General features: G+C 42.6%; 1 protein-coding gene across 1 annotated transcript; it reads right to left on the bottom strand.

Annotated features, from left to right (window-relative positions):
- Positions 1–3,248: 3,248 nt before the first annotated feature.
- LOC146067827 (uncharacterized) lies at positions 3,249–22,009 on the bottom strand. The gene is made up of 3 exons (XM_083179205.1): positions 21,907–22,009; positions 17,429–17,593; positions 3,249–13,701 (listed from the first exon to the last, which is right to left on the bottom strand). The coding sequence occupies exons 2-3, from the start codon at positions 17,433–17,435 to the stop codon at positions 12,824–12,826; spliced, it is 885 nt and encodes a 294-aa protein (XP_083035331.1). The 5' UTR covers positions 17,436–17,593; positions 21,907–22,009; the 3' UTR covers positions 3,249–12,823.
- Between the last annotated feature and the right edge of the window lie 65 nt (positions 22,010–22,074).

Consider the following 22,074-nt stretch of genomic DNA (forward strand, 5'->3'; position numbering starts at 1 on the left):
CGCACGGTTCCTGAGTGTACCATTATGAGAGGCAAACCTCCGTGTTTTTGTACATATGTGCCTTCTGTCCACAAGTAGCTTGTATCTAAATTGCATTATGTGTTTGCACCTCTGTGTGCGCATTGTGTTTATTGCACCGCCGTGTGCCCCTAAACACTGAGAACAGCATTAACAATATCCGTTTCCTAGTACTGCTCCCATGAATAGCAATATGAGGAGTATGTTTGCTGCTAGCTGGATGTGTTACTCAAATTGTTTGCATTTGGTTGTTTCAGGGACATTGCCATATGTCCTCTCATGTTTGGTTCATGCTCTTACTCACATTGGTGACATGACTCATGCTTTATGGACCTTGCCATATGTCCCCCCCTATACACCCATGAAGCTGTCCTATATTTGTCAATGGCTTCATTTGCTATATTGTACTGTTGTCTACATTGCGGCTAGAGTCGCTACAGTGTAATGATGTCTACATCGCTCATCAGTATTTCATCCACATAACGTAGGTCCCAGTTGCCCGAACTTTGGGCAACTCCCACATCCATCTATCCGGTCATCAGGCTTAGCATCACAGCGCGACGAGCGCAGTACACATTGGTTGGTGGAAAGGGGATTCCCTCTGACGCGCCTCACACACACCCCGGCAGCCGCACTACGTGGTGCTGATTAACAGCGCCGGCTTTGCAATTATGGGGTGGGATTGCCGCCTTTTACAAAGGTATAAATTCCTGCATGTGTCCTACTCTTGTTGGTACCCCTGAGGAAAACTGGCTGGCTGCCAGTTGAAATGGCTGTTGGGTCAGCCACTGTATGCCTACATGCCATGAGCTGTAATGTACCTTTCAATACACTATATACAATATAACCATTTGTGAGTGCTGGTTCGTTTCTTCTCTCAACATAAGGGAGGTAAGTGCATTTATATATATATATATATATATATATATATATATATATATATGTAGGTAATTAGAGGCAGGCACACCAATTGCAAAACGGAAAATAGTCTTTTATAATCCAAAGAAGCAGTGAGGCATCAGACAAGGCAAAAAATCCATACTTAGCATGTCAACGATAAAGTAGATACATCACTGTGAGGGCAGTCATACTCTATGAGTATGACTGCCCTCACAGTGATGTATCTACTTTATCGTTGACATGCTAAGTATGGATTTTTTGCCTTGTCTGATGCCTCACTGCTTCTTTGGATTATAAAAGACTATTTTCCGTTTTGCAATTGGTGTGCCTGCCTCTAATTACCTACCTGTACCTTTTTTATGGACCAAGCACCCGTTCCTAGCTCCCTGAAGTGTGCAAACTGCCTCTACTAGCTATATATATATATATATATATATATATATATATATATATATATTTATATATATGGATAGCAATTGTAAGATGGCGCCCTTTTGTTGCCCTTAGTAATTAGATCAACATAGCCTTGTAGTGAATTGTAAAACAAGCAAAATAAAGTCCAAAAATCATATACATTTATTATAAAAGTCTCTTATTCCACACAATACAGGTGGTTTATCCAGACTGTTAAAAGGTTCAATGGTGTGTTATTAATATTTCAGAGTAGCAAACAAATGTTTTCCAACGCGTTTCGTCCCTACATGGGACTTCATCAGGGGTTCACAGATGACACAACTATTAGTTCCAACGACTTTCGTTTGGTAGACTGTGTCTACAATGGGACGATTTTGTTTAGTTTCTTGTGAGAATTCAGAGGTACCAATGCTGGATTAAAAAATGAACAAATGTACTTCGTACAGAGTCTAGGATTATTCAAAATGCAGTTCTTGCCTTCTGGAGATGTGTCCTGTTTGAAAGACTCTGCAGGAGTGAGGGCTACCTCTAGTCTTGTGAATAAGTATCCCGAGGGATATTTATCAATTTTTCCAATTGATAAATATCCCTTGGGGGGCGAGGTTAGTATCCCAGACCTTACAAAAAGAAGGGATGTAGGATCTTTTAAATATCCACTATAACATGGGTGGGTTCTAAGAAATGCTTCCAAAGGGTGTAAGGTCTTTTATACCCCTTTTACACCCAAATCCTGGATCCGACCCTACATTTGGAACACGGATCCAAGCCAGGTCAGATGGTTCCACCACGGGACACTGCCAGCCCCGGGACCATCCTAAAAACCGGGACGGTCCAGCGAAAATCAGCAGAGCAGCTGATAGCCTGAAGCCATGGAGCCGATGGAGGCAGAAACCTGAAGTCCACCTCTCCAAGTCTACCCATTGCTTTGAGAAAGTGTCAGACTTCAACCAGTCCAAGATTCTATGCAGAACTGTGGCCTGATGGTAGGCCGTCATCATGGGTAACTGTTGGCCTCTCCGAGAACGTCCGCGGAACAAATAGCAATGTTTGAATCTTGATTTCTTTCATTCCATACAAACATTCTACTAATTAGGTACAAGTTTTTGGGGTGGTGCTGGCGCTCTGGGGTTGCCGTGGGGAATGGATAATGTCTGTAGTTGTTGGTGTAAAGGTCTTTTAGCAGTGAGCAAAAACTTGAGGCTGGGTGTTGGGAGAATTAAACCGGTGTTGATCTGTAGATCTGAGTCACCTGTCCCACGATGAGAGATGTTTAAATCCGGGGGACTTGAGGCTGGGAGTTCTAAGGATGTGGGACTCTTGCTTCTGGCTTGTGATGTGGATACCTCAGGTGTAAGGGGATGAGTCAGAATGGATCATGCGCAGTACACTATCAATTAGAATACGCTCATTCAGGCGCCGCATTCAAAGCCATAAATACTGGGCCTGACACCATACTCATCCAACCATTGAAAAAGTCCCTACAAGGGATGAAACGCGTTTGGTACCTACACCCCCTATACTACCCTAACGATTATTCCATTGTATCATCGATTTTACAGCTAAATAAAATCGTGCTTGTATTTAAGCACTAGTCAGTGATCTTAATTTTTCCACCCCTCCTGCCACCTAACCTCCACACACGGAACAATCCAGGCAAGGAGTGCATGCTGATTCAACAAAACCTAAGGGTAAGTCACTACAGCAGCATCTGTATATATATTGGTCCATTCTGACTCATCCCCTTACACCTGAGGTATCCACATCACAAGCCAGAAGCAAGAGTCCTATATCCTTAGAACTCCCAGCCTCAAGTCCCCCTGATTTAAACATCTCTAATCGTGAGACAGGTGACTCAGATCTACAGATCAACACCGGTCCAATTCTCCCAACACCCAGCCTCAAGTTTTTGCCCACTGCTAAAAGACCTTTACACCAACAACTACAGACATTATGCAACCCCAGACCGCCAGCACCACCCCAAAAACTTGTACCAGATTTACCAAGGGGGGATTAGGACCCCCCTCCCGGTGCGAGCTGCTAAGGGTTCAGCCCTCCCTTCCGAGCGCTGTGCTAACATCACTTATGTGCAAATCTACTAATTACCCTATGAGCATCGGCCAAGAACTGGGGAGGGAGTTTTAGAGGGATAGTCTGGAAGAGGTACAGTAATCTGAGGAGAATATTAATTTTTATGATGTTCATAAAGCCGAGCCAAGAAAATTTCTGCGTGTGCATGTGATAGTCCTCTATGTACCATTTGTAATAGTGGAATATGATTAAGTCACAGTAGTAGGCAAGGAGGAGGGGATGAAAATACCTAAGTATTTAATATGGGTAGGATGCCAGGTGAAGGGGAACCCGGGATTTAGGGACGATACTAAGTTTACAGGGAGGGAAACATTTAGAGCAGTTGATTAAGTATAATTAATTTTGAAATTGAACAATGAACCAAAACAGGAAAATTATTTCATAAGGTTTCATAAGTCACTGCAGGATTTTAATAAATCGCCAAGAGATCGTCTGCAAATAGAGCTATGCGGTGTTTGTTATCACCTACTGACAAACCTTTAATACCAGGGTTCGAGCCAATGCCTCCATACAGAGAACAAAAATTAATGGCAACAGTGGGCATCCCTGCCTTGTTCCATTGGAAATGGTTCTTGGACTAGAGAGCATGACGTTAACCCTAACTTGGGCACAGGGATTGCGATATAAAGTAAGGATTTTTTGTAAAAATACCTCACCCAACCCTAGGCGCTTTTATAAACATCCAGTCTATATGATCGAAGGCCTTTTCGGCATCGGTGGAAAGGAGCATCATTGGGGTCTTAGTCGATTAGGCATGTGCAATCAGATCAATAACTCTTATTGTATTATCTATTGCTTCCCTTCCACGGACAAAACCAACCTGATCTAGGTGAATCACCGTAGGAAGTAATGGAGTCAAACGATTGGCCAATAGTTTGGCAAATAACTTAACATACATTTAATAAAGAAATCGTCCGGTAGCAAGATGGCAAAGAAGGGTCCTTGCCATCTTTCGGTATAAAGGTAATATGGGCTCCTAGGGACTGGGCAGAAAATTTGGACTGTAAGGAAACTGCATTGCATACATTGAGAAGAAGGGTCAGGAGTTTATCTGAAAATGCTTAGTAGTATGTTATATGGAAGCCATCAAGGCATGGACTTTTGCGAGATGGGAAGGCCTTCAGAGCATCTTTCTCTGGAAGAGAGGGAAACCCTGTCTCTTCTAAGTAGATTTTTATTGCCTTTTCATGTAGTAAAAGCTCACAAGGGGAGCAACATGATGACAAGTTATAGAGATCAGTATTGTACTTATGGAAAATCTCTGCCATCCTGCTATCAGTGGCATGCAATACACCAGAGGAGTGCTTCATCTTCTTTATGTAGGTTAATGATCTTTGGGCTTGTAGAGCTCGCGCAAGCAGTTTCCCCGGTTTACTTCCCCATCTGAGATATTTATGATGACAAAGGAAAAATGCCCTACGGATGCCCTCATTTAATAAATTATTCAGTGACGAACGTGCTTCTTTTAGGTCTGCCAGGGGATAAAGAGGACTTGTGTTAGTTCTAATTTTTTGATCCTAGCAAGTAAGGTCGCCTGATATTCAATTTTTTCTTTTTAAGGTAGGAGCCCAATTGAATACACTTTCCTCGCACCACACATTTATGTGCCTCCCACAGTGGGGACATCCTATCAGTCTAATTAAAAGTAGTATAGTTGGCTATGGTTTGTTTAATTTGGGTCCGTCAATCATCGTCTCTCATCTCTTTAATGAAAAAATGCGCCATGGACATGTCGGAGTGGTGTAGGGACAGAATGAGAGAATGATAGGGGCGTGGTCGGAGCCAACTATTTGTCCTATCAAGGAGATCTAAAAATTTGTGGTCCAAGCATAGATAGTCTATACGGGTATAGGAATTATGTGGGTGCAAGTAAAATGTGTAGTCTTTGTCTTTAGGATGTAACAGACGCCAGGTATCTATCAATTGAAAATCATAGGAGAAAATTTTCAAATAAACTATCTTCACACAGTGTGTCTAGACATTTTGCTGATGTCCATAATAGTGAACCCCAGCTCCTTGAGCCTGACAGGAGTGGAATCCATCCAACAAGAAGAGGTGGCTTTAAGTCTCTCTGCAGGCAAGATGTTCATTGGATGTACCATATGGATACCCTTTTCCCTAAAGGTTTAAATGAAGCAGTGGAGCTGAACAATGGCCCTTATTCTGGTCGGTGCGGATATATCCGCGTGCGTTCGGCCCGCCAATGTTTTGTGTCTGCGCATGTGCAGAGGCGTCTCTGCGCATGTGCGAGCGGGGCGTACGGCCAAATCCCGCATGATCTGTGAACACTCCGAACAGGGGGTGGAGAGGGGCGTGAAGGGCTATTTGGGCTCATTACCATATGCATACGCCCCGCGTTTCATGGGCGTTCCCATGCAAACGCTGGGCGTACGTATGGTAATGCAGTCGTGACGCACGTGTAGGGGGCGGACATATGACATCGCCGGATGTCAGCTGCCCGCCCAGATCCCTGCTTTTGCACGGAAACATGTCCGTGTGGTCTGAGGTTGCGGGAGCTGGTGGAGCATTCGGTCCTGCATTCGATGGTCTGCGACCATCGAATGATGGGGGAGGTTCCCTTAGATGGAGTAGGCGTATTCCGTGAAAAATACACGTGCGGTCCGTTCGGACAGCTTCTTACCGCATACGGACGGAGTTGGCGATCCGTATGGAAGGCGGGGTTTCGCACGCACGGTCCTGGCCGCATATTCGGCTCCGGCCGCACCGATCAGAATAAGGGCCAATGTTATTTAATTTACCGGACATAATATTTAATTATTTATTATTTTACATTTTTTTCCCGACCCATTTCCCCTTCTTAGATTTAAAAAATTAGGTTGAAAAAAATCTAAATATGACTTATTTATGTTTGGTCACTAGTTCTATGCCCGTATATATTTACTAGGGATATAGGACACTAACTATTAATCTAGTCCTAATGGTTGTGTTTTATTTTGTATTATTATCCCTGACTGCTTCATTATTATTATTTTCCACTTGTGTATTTCTAATATTAACACGTAATGGTTTCTCCTATTATCCAGTGCTCTCCCAAATCGATTATTAATGACCTGTTCTGCTTTGATCTTCATTATCAATGACTGCTCTGCACTAATTTTAATATTAATGACTGTTCTATCCTGTTCTTGATCCCCTTATTGATACTTTGGGAACCTGCAAAATTATTTCTAGAATGAAATCCTGTATATGAATAATTATGTAATAATTTTATATATACCTACATGTATGTACCGTTTCCATTATGTACTATATATACTCGAGTATAAGCCTACTTTTTCAGAACATTTTTTATGCTGAAAAAGCCCCCCTCGGCTTATACTCGAGTGAGGGTCCCACTTGAGTCAATACGTTTTACCAGTTTTTTGTTGTAAAATTAGGTTCCTCGGCTTATATTCGGGTCGACTTATACTCGAGTATATACGGTATATCCCTCTCTTCTTTAAATAATGTGGTTATTTATGCTTCCCGGTTTTCATCTCTCTCTTTCTTGTGTTTAGGTCTGCTGACTCCTTAGTGCGCCGATTTATAGCTTCTTTGTACCTTTTAAGCAAAGCCGGTTGTCCAGGCAATGGACCAGTAAGTTGCCTTGGAGACCAGATATACACTTCCGATGTGCACTTCCACAAGACATCAGACAAAAGCCCGGACCCGACATGAGCTCTGACAAAATGTCAGACGCAGCCGATGGTCCTGGACGGGGGCCTTATGACGCCGGATACACACTGGGACACGTTGAAACTCCCTCTGCTGAATGGGGTCCCAGTGGTAAAATGAGGCGCGGACACCAGAGTGAGGCGTGGAACACAAGCCACGCACTCACTCTGACATCAATCTATCACACGTCCCCCCCGTACAGACCCACGTGGCCGGACAGCCTGATTCATTGATTTATCAAAATAGCCCGGCCCATCTGAACCGATTGGCTGACTAATAAATTCATAACTCTGCTTATAAGGTATAAATCAACCTTTTCTTGAAATTTTAGCAACATTATTACATTATTGATAAGTGTTACTATTTTGCCTTCTGATCCTTATTCTGATTGTGCATTTGTGCTAAATTGAATGATTCCTGAGTAAAGGTATTACACCTTTAACATTCATCTACTGGTATATAAACCCCACTGAGAACAGCCCTAACATCACCTTTGACAAAGCTATGCCCCCTAAACAGCAAAATGCATCAGTAGCTTTTTGGAATAAACCCACTTGCTTCATCTGCTATTTGCCAGGATTTGGGGACCTTTTTCCAACTGTTGCTCCCGTTATTGGCTCTCTATTGTGGTTGATCTTGGCCCTCCACTAACTAAGAGGTTTGGAGAAAAACACTAGCTACCCTGACTCACTTTGGATTACAATATACCAACCAGATTCACCGCAGTAAGACTCTGAGGATGACTGCTGCAATGCTATCCAAAGGGATTGAAATCCTCTAGCAGCGCTGGGTAACTATAAATCCAAGCCCACAAACTTCTGACAGGTTAACTCCTGCCCTGGCGCTCACCTCCACTGCTGATTCCCATGCTGGCTGTCTGGGTCCCGTCGCCTTGTCATCACCAGGTGACAGTGGTGGTGTGCAGTCTCATGCCATGCAGGGTCTGGGCGGCATGAGGCATGAGCCGCCATGATGGGTCCGTGTCAGGTCAGGCCTCTGGCTGGACACGCCGGCTGCAGCACCTCCGCGCACAAACACCGCCGGCTGGTTTCTGTCCCCGCATCCGGCGGTGGCCATCTTTTGGGATCTTTCAGCCTATGCTGCACGGCTCATTCAGTGAGGTCATATACACGGCCAATCATCATGCAGCTCACCCTTCAAATACTGACTTGCCAGGCAAGACCGGCAGTCAGTACAATGATGTCTAACCGCACACATCATTGATCCCTCCTGGCTATTTGTAGTTCCCACTACAGTCCTTGCGCTTCTGGTGAAGTTTTCTCCAATCTCCTGCTGATCGTTTTACTGCTACCATATCATCACGGAACCCGCTGCCGCCTATACGGATAGGACAAGGTTAACCCCCCCAAGGGGTAATATCTTCTTCTTCATTCCTGACGGTTATTCTCTGTGGTCATCCCTGGTCCTGCAGCTACGATCCTACTCGGCACAGATTCATCTGGACTTCATCTTTCCAATCCTTCATCCAATCCTTCAACCCATCATCCTATTCTTCAACCAATCATCCAATCCTTCTTTCAATCACCCAATAATCCAATATTGCAGTCATTCAATTATTCAATTTATCAATTATCTCCAACGCTCTTCAATAAGCATTGTATATTATTGACTTTACTATTTATCAGAATCTACAGTTTATCATTGTGTCATCATTCATTTCCTATACCGCAGTATCTTTATTAAATAAGGTTTTATTTTATCCGATTGCTTCACTCCCTTCTGTCGTTCATGCAACAGCCCTACTTTAAAGCACCCAGCCTCCGTTACACTCCAGCTGGTGCTTCATGAAACGTGACACCTACAGCATATGCAACCACTCCAGTGGCCACCTAAAATGAAACTGAGAATTTCTGGGATGCAGTAGGGGAGGAGTCTGCCTCATAAAGTCATAAGCATAGGTGCCTGGCTCCTTCGGACCCCACTGCAACCCATGGTTGAGCTGTGTCACCAGGATAGACGATAGAGAAATAAGATCATGGATATCCAATAGCTTAGAATCCACCTCTTCGCTGTGGTCTTCCAGCAGAACCACTCTCTCAGCAATTTTTGTGATGTCAGATTTAATGGAATAGATATGGGTCTACACTAAGTCCAGAATCCGTTGTTCCATGGACTGCAAGTAATGATGCACGTCTTGACGAGTTGGAATAGAACGCAGTGTGGAGAGGATAGTCGGTAAGTCAGGCGACTGCATTTAAAAGTTGGATGGTTGAGTAAAATTAGGGGACCTTGCAGCCATATTCCCTTCTATGGAATGTGTGGATGGGGAGGGAGAGGAAGAGGCTGACAAAGGTGGCTCAGAAGCAGGCGATCCAAACAGTGATCAGAATGCCAAAGCTTGAGAGGACTAACGCCAAAAAGTTTTTCAAATACATAAATAGTAAACGTATAATTAAGGACAACATAGGCCCACTAACCGAAATCACTGGAAAAAGTTTTACGGAGAAGAGAAAAGCAGAACTGTTAATTGAGTTCTTCTCATCAGTGTTTACTAAGGGAGAGCAGACAGTGGAACGCACACATACCAAAAAATGGGATGAACAAGCTGAACCTCAATATTGATTTCTCTACCTAGGAAATAATATTGAGCCTCAGCAAAATCCAAACAAATAAATCACCTGGGCCAGATGGGATTCATCCTAGGGTACTAATGGAATTAAGGGAGGAATTAGCTTCCCCTCTACTTTATATCTTTGATAATTCACTATCATCAGGAAAGGTACCAAAAGACTGGCGAATAGCAGAAGTAGTGCCATTATTAAAAAAAGGAAAAAAAGGAGGATCCCGCTAATTACAGACCTGTTAGTTTAACATCAATAGTGGGTAAACTATTTGAAGGATTTTTAAGAGATGGTATCCAGGAATATTTAGACCTTCATAGTTTGCATAGTATTAACCAGCATGGGTTCGTGAAAAATCATTGCCAAATCATGCCAAACTAATCAACTTGGTTTCTATGAAGAGGTTAGCAAAAAACCTTGATAATGGAAACGCTGTAGATGTGATTTTCCTAGATTTTGCTAAAGCCTTCGACACCGTACCACACAAGAGGTTGATAAATAAAATGGAGGACCTGGGATTAGGGGCAAATATCTGTAGATGGGTAGGGAACTGGCTGTGTAATAGAGAACAAAGAGTGGTCGTGAACAGTGCCATTTCAAATATGATACCAGTACTAAGTGGAGTGCCACAGGGTTCGGTTCTAGGGTCCATCTTATTTAACATTTTTATTACCGATATTGGGATGGGGTTACTCAGCAATGTATCCATCTTTGCAGATGATACAAAACTGAGCAGAGTTATTAAATCATCAGAAGATGTCACCACGCTTCAAAATGATCTTGACAATCTAGATGAGTGGGCAAAAAAGTGGAAGATGAGGTTCAATGTGGACAAATGCAAGGTCATGCACCTTGGGAGACATAACCAGTGTGTTAGTTATAACCTAAGCGGGAATTAATTGGGTAATTCAGTACTCGAAAAGGATCTAGGAGTCCAAATAAGCAACAAATAGGTTGTAGTGCTCAATGTAATATAGCAACAAAAAAGGCCAACAAAACTCTAGCATGTATTAAAAGGAGTATGGAAACTAGGGACTCAAAAGTAATTATGCCTCTGTACAAATCATTGGTTAGACCGCACCTCGAATAAGGAGTACAATTCTGGGCCCCATACTATAAAAAGAACATCAAAGAATTATAACAAATCCAAAGAAGAGCAACAAAGCTTATTAGGAGAATGGAGAATTTAAGCTACGAGGAAAGATTAAGCAATCTGGGACTATTTACACTAGAGAAGAGACGTTTAAGGGGGACATGCTCAATATGTATAAATACATTGGGGCCAATATAAGAAACTGTCAAACACCCTTTTTTCTGCTAGAAAGGAATCTAGGACGCGAGGGCACTAGTTTAGATTTGAAGAAAAAAGATTTTGTTCATCTAGAAGAAAAAAATTCTTTAGTCAGAACAGTCAAACTTTGGAACTCTCTTCCTGAAGTAGTAGTGTCGGCAGACCAGCCCCAGTCCTGGTTCCCAAAATACGGAGGACAAAACGAGCAGTGGCCCACCGTATTTTGAAAACCAGCCCGCCTAATCAGCCAGCAGGGTAATGCCACAGCCGGGGGGGGGGGGGAGACTTTTTATACAAATCCGCCCGGCGAAAGCATTCATCCCTACTGACCAGTCAGCCTGGGCAGGGGTCCTGGGCGAGTGGTGACCCCCCCTTAATGAAGGGGTTTTTCCCATCCTCCCTGCCCCCTGCCTGAAGCCTGATGCGGTACCTCTGGGTTGTGGGTACTGGGCTGATTCAAGTGTAAAAATTAGAAATGACCATTGGTTCCCAGCAAGCCTGGAATTGAGTCCCAGCAAGCCTGGAATGCATACTGGGACTTGGAGAGCCACAAGTCCCAGCATGCGGCCCATTAATGGGCTTGCTGGGACTCTTAGTTCCATAACAAAACCAATAGTTAAAAAAATAAACGCAGACACTATAAAAATAAAACTTAATTTAAACCCCCCCCCCCCGGTAGGGTTAATGTTTTGGCCGCGGGACCTTATATAATAATTGTTCCCCGGCTGTGACATTACCCTGCTGGCTGGTTGGGCATGGGGCTGGTTCTTAAAATACGGGGGACCCTCTATTTATTTTGTCCCCCATATTTTGGGAACCAGGCCCGGCCTGGTTTTAAAAAAAATCAGCAGAGCCCTACTCGAATTGTTTGCTGATTTTTTAAAACCAGGCCAGGGTCTTTGAGCCTGGTGCTGGTTACGGACGTTTTTACATTTTTGTTATGTATTTATTTTTCGTTTTTACACAGAGAAGCTAAAGCCAAATACGCCAGGAAATTGAAGTCTAAAAGCTGTTTACTGATAATTAGCGGCCGTAATTTTAATTCTTTTAAATGGTGATTCCTATTCGTATTCTACCGATGGCGTATCCATTCGTATTTGTAAATACAAATACGAATGTCCCATCAATACAAATAAGAATTGCCATATTTTCGAGATAGTAAATCCCGAAAATATGAATGTGTAAAAAAATAGGTGTATTTCTGTATACGAATACACCTATTTTTTTTACGAATTTGCTTTAGTAACGGAACGGAGAGTGCAGAGTGAGCCCAAGTAATATATTGAGCCTGGCTCAATATAGCCTAGCCTGGCTAGGCTGGAAAACTGCACCTTTTGTCAGTCAGTTGGATTTTAGAGCTAATTGTATTGTCCATTCTTGCACTAGCACCAGATTAGGGATCTAGCACCAGTGTGAGGGATAGCAGTTTGTTTCATCTCTACATGCACCAGATGGGCTCATTACCCATAAAATCCATAGACTAAGGAATATTAATTTGAATGCGCCTTCCCTGAACACCCCAAGGAAGGAAACAACATCCAGCCAGCAATTCACCAGAAGTTTGGGCTTGTTTGATCATTTCTATACATTTTTTCACCACTTCTTGATAATTGGACATCCAACCTCTTTTCAAGTAATAGACTGAAAAAAAGTGTAGTGAATGTAATGTTGATTTTTTATGATTTCAGTACACCATGTGACAACAAATAAATAGAAATAAAATACAACTTATTTATAACATTATGCTGGAAGCTGCAGCATCAACAAATATCAGGTAGTTCATTCAACATATGTGGATTGTATTATATACTGTACTGTTCCCAGGCTGAATCAAAGTGTAAAACTGTGGTGTAGTCTATGAATCTGGAGGGTGTGTTGCTTTTTCCGTTTTCTGATGCTTAACGAGAGAGGGATAATCAAAGAAGCTCCTGCCACATTCAGAGCATATATACAGCTTTTTAGTATCATGGGTTCTCCTGTGCTTAGTGAGAGAAGAGCTATCAGTAAAGCCTTTTCCACATTCAATACACACATAAGGTCTCTCTCCTGTGTGTGTCCTCTGATGAACAATAAGATTGGAACGGTCAGAAAACCCTTTCCCACATGTTGTACAGGAATAGGGTTTTTCGCCTGTGTGAACCCTCACATGCCTAACGAGAGCAGAATAGTCAGTAAAACTTTTCCCACATTCAGTGCAAGAAAACGGGCGCTCTCCAGTGTGCGTTCTTTGGTGTGTTACCAGATTAGAGCTTTGGTTGAAGCTTTTCCCACAATCTGTGCAGATATATGGTTTTGCTCCTGTATGAACCCTTTTATGTCTAACAAGATGTGAACTATGAGTAAAACTTTTTTCACATATACTACATACATAAGGTTTCTCACCAGTGTGTATAATTTGATGCATTACAAGGTTAGAGCTGCGGGCAAAGGTTTTTCCACAAGTGCTACAATTGTACTGTTTGTCTCCTTGACTGCCTCTCTTTCGGATCACAAGACTTGAACTATAAGCAACACTTTCTGGAGTCTCTGTGCATGTATACAGCATGGAAGAGACTTCATTCATCTTGTGCTTTTCGTTAGGTGTGGACAATTGCTTCATCTGTTCTCCTGAACTATTTGAGAACCTCCTTGAAATACTGGACTCCTCAGTAATGGTTGGATGTATATCAGAAGTGAAAGCACAAGACTCATCTTCAAGGTTGCAGTGGGTCTCAATATCATCTATTGCCCAGTCTATTGGAAAATGGAAATGAATAATAGTGACAGAAACAAATGGAAACAATGCTTTAGTAATTCCAGCTGCTTAAGTTAGAAGGAATGTATTAAGGTTAAACCTACTCACTACTAGAGTCACCAGAGTTTAGTGCTCACTCTAGCACCCTGCACCTAATCAGTGAGAAGGGCATATTCATTTTGAAGGGCAAAATTTTAGATGTGATGTGGTTTATTTACTAAGATGGGAGTTCTATTGAAGATGGAATGTTGCCCATAGCAACCAATCAGAATGTACTTCTTATTTAGCACCTTCTAAAAGATAATATATAGAATCAGATTGGTTGCCCAAAGCAACATCCCATCTTCAATAGAACTCCCATCTTAGTAAAAAATCCGGTACTTGTTCACTAGAACGGCGCCCATCGCATGTACATCGCATGCCATTATAATGGCATGCGATGCGACCGATGCGATGCCCGTGATTTTACATAGAAATGCATGGTAAAATGTAAATCGCGTCGGTCGCAGCGCATGCGGCCAAAAAATCGCATGCGATGCGACCGACGCGATTACCGATTTTACATAGGGAACAATGTTAAATGGCCCAATTGACCCGATTTTACATAGGGAACAATGTTAAATGGCCCACAGACTCCAAATACCCACCCTGAAGTGTGAAATGGCCTCCCAAAGCGTGGCGAGCGGACGCGGAATAAGAGCTCGAAGCGTGGCGAGCGGAATACATGTTAAGTAATCCGTGTCCGCTCGCCACGCTTCGGGGGCGTGTTCCGCGTCCCTGCGGGGGGCTCGCCACGCTTCGGGCTCGGTGCCTCGCTGCGCTCGCCACACTTTCTATTCTCAACTCCACGCCGACGTGGATAGTGGGGGTATGAAAAGGTCGGAGGACGCGTACCGCCGCCGCTCGCCACGCTTAGGGTTGATGTTGATGGTGGGGTGGCGTTAACAATTGGGGGGGCCATTTCACACTTCAGGGTGGGTATTTGGGGTCTGTGGGCCATTTAACATTGTTCCCTATGTGAAATCGGGTCAATTGGGCCATTTAACATTGTTCAATTATGTAAAATCGCGGTAATCGCATGCGATGCGACCGACGAGATTTTTTTCCTTGTATGACTACAGCTACTGTAGCTTTACCAATACATCATGCTTAAAATTTTGCCCTTAAATAATAAAATATGCCGCCTCGCTAATTAGGTGCCGGTTGCCATAATTAACACATATACGCACAAAGGCAATATTTCACATTACATCTTAAATCGAAGCCACAGAAAGATTTTCATATACAGATGTGTCCACAAACAACTCGCCTACTTTTCTAGCCATGCCATGCCATGGTGGGACTCTGTACTGAAGGGTGTCTTTTTGGGACGTTTCCATTATAATTCATATCACTGCAAAACTGAGTGAATTGGATGCACAAAATGATATGCAGCATGCCTTTATTCTGTGTGTGCTGGTGGCTGTATCTGAATAGGAAGTGCTATTACAGTTTTCCTGGAAAACACTGGAACATTCCATTTCTTATGCAGATAAAGCCATGGTGGGATGGACTGCCCAAAACTGTTCAACTTCATATATTGCAAGGAATTACTAGGAACAGAGTATTAGTAAATACAGATATAGAGCTTTATATTACTCAATTACTGTGCAATGTGGGACATATTTCAAGCTACCGATTCCCCAATATGTCAATCGAAATACCAATCAGGGAAATTTCACATTTTAAAAATCCCTAATTTGCTGATCATAATCATTTTTGGTCTGGATTGGCAAATCAAGGAAAATCCAACCCCTTTATATTCAAGCAAAAAAATTCAAATAGAAAAAAAGGTACTTGTGTATTATCACGGCGCCCATCGCATTGCATACCAAAAGGCTTAATATGGTATGCAATGAGATGAGATGTGCTGCGATGGGACCCGATCTTATACAATTTAAAATTGTATACCATTGTATATGGCATACAATGAGATGAGATGAGATGAGATTTTAAATTGTATAAGCACCCTAATGGGTGCTTACAATGTTTAATGCACCCTCACTATCAACGCCAACCCGAAGCGTGGCGAGGGGTGGCGGTACGCGTCCTCTGACCTTTTCATACCCCCACTATCCATGTTGGCGTGGAGTTGATTCTATATAGTGTGGCGAGCGCAGCGAGCCACCAAGCCCGAAGCGTGACGAGCGCAGCGAGCCCCGTGCGGGGACGCGTAATACATGTAAAGTAAAACGCGGCCGCTCACCACGCTTCGGGCTCGGTGGCTCGCTGCGCTCGCCACACTATATAAAGTCAGCTCCACAACGACATGGATAGTGGGGGTATGAAAAGGTCGGAGGACGCGTACCGCCGCCGCTCGCCACGCTTCGGGTTGGCGTTGATAGTGGTGGTGGTGTGGGGGTGCATTTAACATTGTAAGCACCCATTAGGGTGCTTATACAATTAAAAATCTAATAGGGGGGCCAATTAACATTGAAAGCACCCATTAGTGTGCTTATACAATTTAAAATCTCATCTCATCTCATTTATGCCATTGTAAGCCATATATAGTGGTATACAATTTAAAATTGTATAAGATGCCATAAGATGGAAATCGTGGGAGCCGTGCTAATACACAAGTACCGGAAAAAAAATCACTGTCACAAAAGTATGAACACAATATACAGTATTTGTAAAACAAATACGTTTTAGTGAATTACTTGTAAAATGTGGTCAGAATCATTGGGGAAAATTTACAAAGATGGGATGTTGCTATGGGCAACCAATCAGATACTATCTTTTATCTTCTAGAAGGTGCTAAATTAATAAGAAGTAGATTTGGTACTTGTGTACTAGCACGGCGCCCCGATAATTAGTCGCACGATTTTTTAATCGCATCGCATGCCATACACCCGATGGCATGCGATGCGATTTTAACTCATATTCGATATTAAATTGTATAAGCACCCTAATGGGTGCTTTTAAGCACCCTAATGGGTGCTTACAATGCTTAAATGCACCCCCATGCCACCCCCCAAGTATAAACGTGAACCCGAAGCGTGTCGAGCGCAGCGAGCCCGCGAGGGGTGGCGGTACGCGTCCTACGACCTTTTCATACCCCCATTATCCACGTCGGCGTGGAGTTGAGAATAGAAAGTGTGGCGAGCGGACACGGATACCTGTGAAGCCCGCGAGGGGACGCATATACCTGTGAAGGTATCCGCGTCCGCTCGCCATGCTTCGGGCTCGGTGGCTCGCTGCGCTCGCCACACTTTCTATTCTCAACTCCACGCCAACGTGGATAGTGATGGTATGAAAAGGTCGTAGGACGCGTACCGCCGCCCCTCGCGGGCTCGCTGTGCTCGCCACGCTTCGGGTTCACGTTTATACTTGGGGGGTGGCGTGGGGGTGCATTTAAGCATTGTAAGCACCCATTAGGGTGCTTATACAATTTATAATCGCATCTCATCGCATTGTATGGCATTGTATGCCATATACAATGGCATACAATTTTAAAATTGTATGCCATTGTACAATATCAGCCGATATTGCGTCGCATCGCATCGCATGCGATATGGTCTGCGATGCGATGGGCGCCATGCTAGTACACAAGTACCGTAGATTTTGATTGGTTGTCCATAGCAACATCCCATGAAATATAACTCCCATCTTAGTAAATTTCCTCCATTGACTCAACTGTTCTCACTTATCATCATTTAAGTACATGTAACAATGTAGCAATGTTACCTTGCATGATGTCAATGTTGTCTACGTCTGTTAACACAGCTCTGATTTCTTATGCATTGTGGTCATCATGTATCACCAAGGAATCTGAGTGTATTATCACCCATCTCCTGAGGGGCTAGCATGATGTACCTGCATATACACTCCCAGGTAGACTTGTGACAGGAGCTGTGTCAAACAAACAAAATGTACAGGTCAATGAAGTTGCAGAATACATGCAATTTCTAGTATGATTCTAATTCTACAAATATAAATATAATTGCTCTGAACTGGGTTAAAAAACTAATGGGTTGATGTAAGAAGTAGTGAAAAGAGTGGAGAAGTTGCCTATAGCAACCAATCAGGATTAAGGTGGCATTTATCAAGTACAATCTATAAAATGATACAGGCTGATTAGTTGTTAAGGGCAACTTCTCCACTAGTCCACTTTTCCACTCTATTCGCTTCTTGATACATCAACCTCAAAAGTCCATACACTTTGGGCATTTTTGCCCAGCGTGTATGGATAAAGATTATGGAGAGATTTGCTGGGCTGAAAAACCTTCAGTGGTTACACACTGAGCGTTTTTCACCTATTTTAGCAATTTTCCACTGAGAGGGCGGCTTTCCATAGCAGGGCCAGCGATGATGCGGGAGCACGCAATGCTCACCATTCATCGCTTCCCCGTACACACTGGGCGGCTTTCGAGGTAAAAGTAGCACAGATGAGTAAACAGCTGCTTTCAGCTCAAAGTCGCTCAGTGTGTATGGGCCTTAAAAGTGTAGAAAGTATGTTTTAGTCAGCCAGTCCAGCAGGAAACACATTATACCTTTGTACTGTGGCAATAGTTCTTATGGAAGCCCTACACAACTAGGAAAGAAAAGGGAGGGGTAGGTTGTTTCTTAAGGAACAGGTAGTCATGTACAGTACAAGAGAATACAAATAATTGTTAAGTCCTTTACATTTACTACATACATTTACCAAGTAATTAATACATTTTCTCTCATTGGAATGCCTTGGTTTTGTTTGTTTTTTTCAGAACAATAATCAGAATTTGTAGGTATCTGTAAATATATAGTAGGTATAAATTAATGATTTATGTAATATTAGCATTAGAGATCGGCCATAAAATGATACATATTAGAAAATTTTGTATAATTATACCAATTAGGAAGTACATTTACTTTTCGCATACAGTATCTTTCCTTTTGCCAATAAAAATACTGACTGGATATGGTATCACTTTGCCCTGCTATGTAGTTTTAATAGGAGTTTATTATTGCACATTAAAGACTAATACCAACTGTATTAAATTTAAATAAAAAAAAACATTATTTGGTGCTTTATTCCCTTTTCTGTTAAACCTCATGATCTGGTATCAGGTAATGATGGCTATAGGAATCTTAAGACTACCAAACAAAATCTTGTTTTTTTATTCACAGAATCTGAATGTGGTATTTTAAATACAACAAAAAGTTGATATGTATTTGGCTTATCCAGAGTATAGTGTAAGCTCTGCCAATGATTATTATTGTGCTTTATGTGACTACTGTACTATATTCCCCTATTGCTCTTTGCTACCTATTTCTATTCTAAAGCTGTGTACACACGATTTGAGTTTTCCCTGTATTCGATTCGATTTTGCTTATAGAAGCAAAATCGAATCCACATCAAATGGTTTTTAGGACACTTTCAATCTGCATTCGATTTGAAATCAAATTCGATATTGAAATCGATATCTAATGCAAAAGTACAGATCTAATGCCAAACTGAATGGGAAGATCTAATGCCAGATCTAACAGAAAATAGAATCTAACATTGAATCTAAAGCAAAACGAAGTGTGTGTACATAGTTTAAAACTGATTTTAGAACAGTAATGCAAAATCAACTATTCACATTTTTACTTTGGGCTCTCCTGTGAATTAAAAATAGAATACAGTAAAGGCTGAGTATCCCTTATCTATTGTTTCTGGAATTTTTTTTCTTTCCTAAAAGCACTAATGGGGACATCTGTAACTGGCACTAACGGGGACATGATATGTAATCGGCACTGGGGACATCTGTAACTAGCACAACTGGGGACATGATATGTAACCGACACTACTGGGGACATGATATTTAACTGACACTAAATATGTTTAAGAAAAAGATTGCTTAGTATTCAAATTCAGTGCTTGAACAAACTTAGGCCTGGTACACACCAGAACGATTAGGGCACGATTAGGGCAAATTTCGACGGTTGTAACGACGGTTGTGCCTGAATTGGTGCACAATCGTTTGTATTTTACTCACAATCCTGGTCGTTTGCGATTGGATGCGCGCTCCCGGCACGTCGTATTTCGCATTGGAGATTTTGCCTCCTGCAGCAGAATCAGCCGATCCGACCGCTGATTGTGTGCTGATTTTATGCACATCGTTAGCACATTGTGTGTGCTTAGTTTCATGTTTTGAATATTTGCTATATTTTATATTATCTTTTAACTTATGAAAGAATCATGCTGATCACCTAAAAATTGACTAGTTATTTTTTCCCCTGAAAACATCATATGATCAGATGTCCTCCCTCCTACAGGGCATAAACTAAAGGGGTGTACACATGGGGCAATTTGGCCAGCGATTTTGACTAGGTAGTAGTCAAAATCGCATAGAAGGTTAGCTAAAATCGCCCCATGTGTCAGGTCATAGTGATGTCAGGTCATAGTGATGCGCGTCCCCACACATCTCCCTGTGAAATACACTGTGCAGCAGTGTTCCCTCTAAGCTGTGCGCACGTGCGCGCGCACACACCTTGACGAGCATGCGCACAGACATTACAACTGAGCGCACAAAGCAGAAGTGGTCCCTTTTTGCAGTTGTGGACTCAATTAATGTGTGTTTCACCCATTAACTACATTGTGTACTGTATTTTGAATGTTTAATATCATTTTGAAGTAAAGTTAACACAAATGCTGAATGTCATTTTTCAGTTATATATATAAGTGACGCACAAAAAATTTCATTCCAAAGTTGCACAGCCAAAATCTTTAGCCGCACACAGCCTTCGTAAAATTAGAGGGAACATTGCTGTGCAGGCAAGGTTATTTTCATTAAGCCGGAGATGACAAGATGTACATGGTAGTATAATCTCTGATGGCTAACTACATCTTGATTTGACTCTGCATCGCACAGCCCAACAACCCAAGTTACTGTGTTTGTCTACACTGCTATAAGGTAAAATCTGCAAATCTGTATTGAGAATCTTCACATTAGGGCCCTCATTCTAGTTACCGAAGGTCCCCTGTGCGTTCGCACGGGGGACTGGTGGTGAAGTTCTGTGCATGTGCATATTGTCATATGAGCATGTGCAGGACTTCTGTGCGAGCACCCTCCCCGGCATGCGCTCTCGGCGTGTCGCTCGCAAAGGGGGAGACGGCGTTCCCATATAAATTGCAGTGTGACGCAGAGTACCGGAGTGGAGGGACTGACGTCGCATGACGTCAGCCTCCCGCCCTGTCTTCGGCCAGAAGCCCGCAAATATAAGTCAGTCTCCACTGACATATTTGCGAGCTCTGGAGAAATCATTCTATGGTAGGCGCGACCATCAATTTATTTCTCCAGCAGCAGGAACATGAGAGGGGATGTGTTTTCAGAACACATCCCCTCGCATGGTTGCAGGGGAATACGGAGGCGGGGCTTGGGCGGGGGGGGGGGCAGTTATTCCCCAGGGCGGGCACTCTGGGACTCGGAGCTTTGTATCTTATTTGAACTTGCAGCTTACCAAGTCAATGAGAAGTTATCTTGTTTTAGTGAATTCTGCTTGTTACATGCTATCTCCTAACTACTTAATTACTATTTAATCATCAAGATCACAAGAGGCAAACGCATGCACTGCATTCCTGGTTACTATGGGCAGAGTTAACAAGTGGTATTCTTCTTATCACTCACTTTAAACGTTGAATGGCGCTCAGGCAAATAAGCTACTGTCATTTTTCAAATGCATTACAGTTAGGAGCTGATTGGCTGGAGCACCATTTAACATTCATAAGGAGGTAAAATAATCGCTCTTTTTTAAACATGCCCCTTAGTATTGTGACACTACACCCAACCTACCCTCCAATAATATTTAGTTGCTTACATTTTGCACAGTACATAAAATTGTGAATCAGCATAACAGACATTTTGTAACCTTACATTACATTTTATTAGCAACTGTAATTCCAGAAGCAACTATTCTTTCTGCATTCTGTTCCAGAGCAAACCTACTGTGTAGGTTGCTGCTCTTTTTCTGAGAATTAAAGCACAAAGGTATCACATAACATCGTTATGGAGATAGCAGTACTGCACACACCGCAGAGGAAAAAACTCAATAAAGACATTGATTTGTTTTATAGCACAACATACACGTAGGTCTGCCTATACCAATTAGTGACCTCCAACGACTGTACACTGTGCATTCTTATTGTTTTCTACCGTCACTGTATCAGGTGCAGCAGCATCTGTAAATTATACACAGAATATTACCTGTCTAGAACGGTACATGCAGGCTTCCACTGGATTAAAGGACGTTTGATGACATCGTGATCATGTGACCAGGCCGGGTTGTTACGTCACCACAACATGTGACAGCGCCGCACTAAACCGGGGTGATGGCGGGAGATCTGATTTGTAACAGTGAGTGATCACACGTTT

This window comes from Crinia signifera, chromosome 1 (genome assembly GCF_055691185.1).
Source record: "Crinia signifera chromosome 1, ASM5569118v1, whole genome shotgun sequence".
Taxonomy (NCBI): Eukaryota; Metazoa; Chordata; class Amphibia; order Anura; family Myobatrachidae; genus Crinia; species Crinia signifera.